This window comes from Epinephelus fuscoguttatus, linkage group LG23 (genome assembly GCF_011397635.1).
Source record: "Epinephelus fuscoguttatus linkage group LG23, E.fuscoguttatus.final_Chr_v1".
In the NCBI taxonomy this organism is placed as follows: Eukaryota; Metazoa; Chordata; class Actinopteri; order Perciformes; family Serranidae; genus Epinephelus; species Epinephelus fuscoguttatus.
In genome coordinates this window covers 20,107,538-20,114,088 of record NC_064774.1, presented here as the reverse complement: position 1 = coordinate 20,114,088, position 6,551 = coordinate 20,107,538, and the positions used below count along the sequence as shown (strand labels likewise).

Genomic DNA, 6,551 nt, shown 5'->3' with positions numbered 1-6,551 from the left:
CTAAATACAGCATCTCTGCGCTCCCTCAAGGCAGACTATCACACTGCCTGCACGAGAGGCTCCGAAGAACGAGACTGTCTCGTGTTTTTTTTTTTTCCTGGAGTAATTCCTCGTCTCTCTGCTAGACGGGATTTCTGTCTGGATCTCTCACAGCACAGCGGAGGACTGGGCTCTCGTTGCTCTCATGGATTGCGGTGGGATGGTTTACGCGGAGCGGGAGACAGTCCTGACCGGGAACGAGACACAGTCCCTGGGATGAATTTATAAAATCCAAATCTAGGATTTTTTATTTTTATATTAAGAGTGAGAGGCTGCCGGAGGAAGGACAGAAAACAACGTAGACATGCTTGACGACACAGCGCCGAGATCGAAGCTGGGTCCTCCGGCGAGAGGTTCGTCTTTTTACATAGAGAATCTGCTGGGGACTACACACAGAGGGGCTTCATCTGAGGAGCGGGTGGACACACGGAGCTTCAAAGTTACCGTCCACAGCCCGGTGGTCTGTCCCGGGCTGGAGACAAAACGTGTGGATGAGAGTGAAGTGCTGAACTGGAGCGGGACGTCACCAAACACAGCGCACGGGACCTCAAGAAGTAAGTGTGCATATTTGTTTGTCCTCATCCGGTATAAAAATGTCCTGAAAAGCAGAAATGATTGCTCCAACTCTATCTGATAATCTGGGATAACCTGCGTCACATGGTTGTATCATGATCAAAACAACCTGTCAGGATTGTGACAACAATTATATCCAATACAAGCAAGTAACACATTAAATAAAACGTCCCCTATCCGTGCGTAAAGTCTAAAAATAACTCCTGGACCAGAATTAGACTCCACCAGTGCCAAGCTTTTATCATTTCCACAAACACCTTAGTCTTAGGCCACAAGGGGACATGTCATGGGCTGTTGCACGTTTTACTGTCTCTACCACCGTGCGTAAAACACCCCAACCCCCCAATTATCAGCTCAGCCCGAGCCAACAGCGTTTGGCACCCACACAACAACTCTCACTCTGATGCTCCAACTAGACCAACAGTGGGGATCTGATGCTTATTTATAACCCTGGAAGAGGACAGGCAGCATGACTGGCACATTTTAAGATGTCAGATAATGTCCCACTGTCGGACACGAGTGAAATGAAGCCGGAACAGTGACTAAGATTTATTATTTTCCCACGTTGCTCGTAGGTCCGCCGTACAACAGTGGACACTCTGTGCCAACGAGCGACCGGGATTCCCCAGCTTTAACGGGGCGGGAGGAGACCGATGAGCCGGAGGAGAAAGGGGACGAGAGTCTGACGGATGACAGGGAGGAGGAGGACGCGCGCTCCTCCTGCTTCTCTCGAGAAGGCAGCTGTGATACAGGTGAGGCCAAAGTACACAGAGTGCATCCTACAATCAAAAAAAAAAAACACACAGTCCACCTTGTGCGGTCTGCAAGAGCGGATTCGTCACCACGCATGCGCTCTCCTTCTGACACGCTTCCTCGGACATAGTAGTTGATCGTCTCATCCAAAACGTGAGATTTGGGTATTGATGTTTCCAGGACTTGTTAGGTTGGTGTAGTTTGACTTTTTCCTAGCAGAGGGTATCAGTAACAAAGGTCCACATTAGTTTATGTTAAGTTGCAGGGGCGTAGCCGAGAGTTCCTGGGTCCAATGAGAGACACACTTGACAAGGCACCTCTTTATTTTAAATGGGAAGAAAACTGATAAGTAAAATCCTCTGTCTTTTAATGTTAATTTCCTGACGAGTTCCCCATCAGCCATGGGAGCCATTGCCAATAGACTAGTGTGCTTCTATGTCTTTTCTTCTTTTTTCTCATGGTGAGTTATGCTCAACGTCACTGACAGGCCAGAAAGCAAGTTAGTTAACAGAAGAAGGTGCATGGATGCCAGTGAAAATGTTCCAATTCAGTGTGACTAATTTTGAACAATATTCGAGTTCTGCTCAGACGGAGACAGATGTTTGTTTTGCGGCAGGGCAAAAATTAGTGCGTCCACCTGGGGGTCATATTCCCATCACTGCTGATCGAAGCTGATCAGAGCTGGAGCCAAAAACTACCTGCCGAGTGATTTAGCCCGGGGATGAATGCCAACTGTAACCTTTTATACCTGGTCTCCCTCTAAAGTCGTCGAAATTCGGCACTTGGGCAGTGACTTGTGGCATCAGACGCTGACGAAAAAGCCATCCTATCATGTCAGAATGATGCGTGGCCAGTCGCCATTATAGTTCAATGGTGCTTGGTGGCGTCACGGGGAAACATAGGGGGACACAGACGAAAGTTACGGCGACGAAAGTCCGAGTGGGGCAAGAGGAAGTGGTGGTGGATGGGTTGAACAGACACCAACCTTCACCCAGGAGAGCAGTGTCGATGCCCCCATAAGACTATAAAGCAGACTCTGTTCTTTTTTCCTAAACCCAACCACGTGCATTTGGTACTGAAGGCAAAAAAACGTCAATTTGCGATGTTTTACCGATGTAGTGCTATTTATTTAAGAGAGAGTATGTGAATAGTAAATTTCCTGAGAGCAGAGGTGTATTTTGAAAGAAGACAAAACATGTAACAGGCAGAACTTGACACGACGTCCCAGAACATCCAAAACCAACACACCCAGGCTACCTTTCACTGTCGTATCTGGACGTTGAAAGTCCATGACCAAACGTCGATGTGTGACGAGGTCAGAGTCAGAATGTCTTGACCTTTTCCATTAAATACAAAAGCCAGATGTTGGGTTTTTGTTCAGAGTGAGGGGGTTTAGAGTTGAATTCAGTTCCACTTAGCAAAGTCTCTCTACTCCCTCTTCTCAGGTGACATGAAAGTGGGACGAAAGAAGAAGACCCGCACCGTGTTCAGCCGGAGTCAAGTGTTCCAGCTCGAGTCCACTTTCGACCTGAAGCGCTACCTGAGCAGCTCGGAGCGAGCCGGGCTGGCGGCCTCGCTGCAGCTCACCGAGACCCAGGTGAAGATCTGGTTTCAGAACCGCAGGAACAAGTGGAAGAGGCAGATTGCTGCAGACATGGAGGCCGGAAGCCCTGCTGTCCCCTACGGCGCCGTGCAGAGGGTCGTCAGAGTTCCCGTGTTGTATCGCGAGAACAGCGGTGCGCCAATGGTCGGCTTCTCTAATTCTATCAGCTACCCACTGACTTCCCACTTTACCCATCAGGTGCCGTTCATGACGCCTCAGATGACTGGACTGGTGTGACTTTAAGAGTGGAAGTGATGTAAAGACACTATGCAAACTTGTGACTCTTCTGACACCAATTAATCAAATAAAGATGCTGCAAAAACATCATTTAGTTCAGTTTTGATCCTGTAAAATCAGATAATAAAGTGAAATTACCCTGTGTTTAAGTTTCCTAGAAGCAACATTATGATCCTTTAATGGCTGCTTGAAAACAAGACTATTCCTCCCCATTAGCAGTGATGTTTTCCAGTTGATTTTAAACAAAGTGATTCTGGGATTCAGTGCTACATGTAGTGGCTAGGATGGATGATTTTGGCTATTTAAGCTGCCAACAATCGTGTCCTCAGGCCTACATGGAGGACATCTCACACCAGGTCACACAGGTTTCAAGTATAGCTCTATTTTGTGATTATTTTTCACAGAAACTGTTCGTCTTTGTATGTACGTGGGGTCAAGTAAGGGTCAATCAGATTTTGAGCTATATATATGGCATATATCTGCCTGTGTAAACCTATGAAAACAAGAAAGATTGTTTGTGAACATCGGATTCAAAAGTAGGAAGCTCAAGGTTTGCATTGACGCTGAAGTTACAAACCCACATTTAGGTTACAAGAATTCATTTTGGCTCTTATTTTTTACAGAAAATTACAAAATCAGGGCCAAAATTTCCATTTTCTATCCACTTTCTTAAATTTACTTGTACTTTCTGTGGTTAATCTGTACTCTGATGTTTGTTGCTAATCTTTTCTATGCACCCACCAACTTGAAATTCTCTCCCAACATGACTCCACAAGCTCTAAATCTATTTTGACCCTTATCTGAGCCCATACCTATACCTTGGGAATATTATGCACTGTGTCCTCAGACATGTAGAGACTTGATCATTTATAAAAAAAAAAAAAGCTGTTTGGTGGTTGTGACTTCTGATAGCTGTGAGCATGGATACATTAGTAGCAATATTCTTTGACACATTTTTTTTTATTTAAGAGGATTTTAATACAGACTTTTGTACACTGATATGTTCACATGTGAATAAAATGGATGCACAAATTGCTTCTTACTGTTTTCTTGTCCTTGGCATTCATCCAGTAGGCTAAATTACGGTAGTTTAGTTATGATTGTGATTATGAAGAGTTGATAAAGTTCACAGGATGATCATGAGCCCAGAGAGCTTTCAAGCTGTTATGCGATGTGGCAAATTGATCCAGTTTGGATATCAAGAAACCCCACACTGTCAGAAACTCTGCACAGATCCTGAGTTGGTGCCTGAAGCCAGCAGGCACGAGTTTCATGGCATTAAAAAAAACTATTTGAAGCTTCAATATGGCAGCCAGACGCAAATCTGCATCCCGCCCTCATCATCTGCCCCACAACCTCACCAATCAAAAGCTGCTAAACCGCAGTCTTCCGGGTCGCTGAAGAACGTCGCACCTCGCTCCTCACGCGCGCGCTAGTCGAAGCCGAGGCGCAATGGTGCTCGGAGCGTCGTCGTCGGTGTTTCGGGACTGTCGGAGGAGCGGATGAGATGCCGGGGAACATGAGCAAAGAGGACGCCCCGGGTCGGAGCGCTTCTTTGACGTTCACCATCGACAACATCCTCAACCTGAAGCAGCGGGACGGCGGGGACTTGGACGCGTCAAAGGGACAGAAGGGGGACAGTGGATGTAAGGATGGTTTACAAGCGCGGTGTGAGGAGGTGTGGGACGTCCGGAGGAGGCATGGCAGCGGGTCAGACCAGACAGGTAACTGGGAATTTAATACACATACAGATAAACCAGTAAAGAGACTAAGAAAGTGATGCTGATAAAGCTGTTAAGAGGAAAGTGGTGCGTAAAGATAGGGATGGTATTTAATAACATTATTTCAGATTTGTTTGGGCTGAATATCGCGGGCCAAATGTCGTTGTTTATTTTCACATAATTATGATTGTGCAGCTTCCTCGTGTGTGTGTTTGCACGCAGACAAAAACCTAATGTAAGTTTGCTGTTACCGCTCCATCAAAGCACGTTTTGTCGCTTCATCCACAGCGCAAACGAAGCCCAGAGTCCACCGTGCGGACCGCGGGGACGACACACCGCCGCTGACCGCTGGCTCCTGTCCCGGGGCGCACGGTGCGCACACCGCCGAGGACCCATCCGAGCAGCAGCGGCGGCAGCAACAGCAGCAGCAGCAGCAGCAGCAGACCACCGCGGACTCTAAAGCCATGGTGAAGAAGAAAACGCGCACCATCTTCTCCAAGAGACAGATATTCCAGCTGGAGGCCACTTTTGACATGAAGCGCTATCTGAGCAGCTCGGAGAGAGCGTGCCTCGCCAGCTCCCTGCAGCTCACCGAGACCCAGGTCAAGATCTGGTTCCAGAACCGCCGCAACAAGCTGAAGAGACAGCTATCCACGGACATGGAGGGCCCGCTGGCCGCGGAGCACCTCTCCGAGGCGGGGAAAAATGTGCAATTACCGACTTTTTACAAAGACAGCAGCCTGCTGGGCGGATGTTTGTTACCCATGCCTTTCCCTGTCGTGTACCCGACTGCGACCGCTGCGCCTTATATCTACTTCTCCAACACTGGCAAATACTTTGGCCTGTTTGATGCAGACTGAGTTTCTCTGTGTGGGATCAGTGTGGACAGACGGACATGCAGTCTCTCCTGGTTTGGCTTTAGGCCTGTCACTTTTTTTTTTTTTTTTTTTTAAATAATAAAAATGTTCCCAACTTTGATGTCAACATATCAGATAATCCAAGACATGCATGTGCCACTTTTTGTCCTTCTCCAAATTAATTATTATTATTATTATTATTATTATTATTAATTTTTTTCAATGCTTAGGGCAGATTGAATTCAAAATTTATCGTCAGAAAATGAGCATGCATTCAAGTTTTATTCCGCGCAGTAATGTCATCTGAATGAATGTACGTTAATGCTGCATCAACTTTATCAACCCGCAATAATAGTTTTGTCCTTTTCTTCCAACTCCTGCGATGAACTTTTCAATATGTTTTTGTGATGCAACACTTCATCCGTATTTATATGGCCTTATTATTATTATTATTATCGTTTTTAATTAATTAAACACTCAGTTTGTTTTCACGTGACCTTTCATATGACAGACTGTTGAGCTGTGAATACAGTTGGTATATTCATGATGAATTTTGCAATAAAAAGTGTAATATTTGCAGTTTGGCCAGAGTGTGTTGACTCCAACTAGATTATATTCGAGGAAAAAGATGTTCTGACAGATCAGCTTCCACTTTTGATTATTGATTGTGTTTCTTTATATATTTTTTCTTTCCATTTGGTCCCGCGTAATAAATTCAAGAAAGTTTGCGTAATTTTATCAAGTATACAATTCTGTCATCATAGTTTT

The 6,551-nt window shown here is 45.7% G+C and overlaps 2 protein-coding genes across 2 annotated transcripts; both read left to right on the top strand.

Annotated features, from left to right (window-relative positions):
• The first annotated feature begins 204 nt into the window (after nt 1-204).
• LOC125884055 (homeobox protein HMX1-like) lies at nt 205-3,839 on the top strand. The gene is made up of 3 exons (XM_049568797.1): nt 205-593; nt 1,188-1,364; nt 2,811-3,839. The coding sequence occupies exons 1-3, from the start codon at nt 344-346 to the stop codon at nt 3,203-3,205; spliced, it is 822 nt and encodes a 273-aa protein (XP_049424754.1). The 5' UTR covers nt 205-343; the 3' UTR covers nt 3,206-3,839.
• Nucleotides 3,490-5,786, top strand: LOC125884334 (homeobox protein HMX2-like). Its single transcript, XM_049569231.1, has 3 exons — nt 3,490-3,577; nt 4,591-4,929; nt 5,215-5,786. The coding sequence occupies exons 1-3, from the start codon at nt 3,490-3,492 to the stop codon at nt 5,784-5,786; spliced, it is 999 nt and encodes a 332-aa protein (XP_049425188.1).
• The last annotated feature ends 765 nt before the right edge of the window (nt 5,787-6,551 follow it).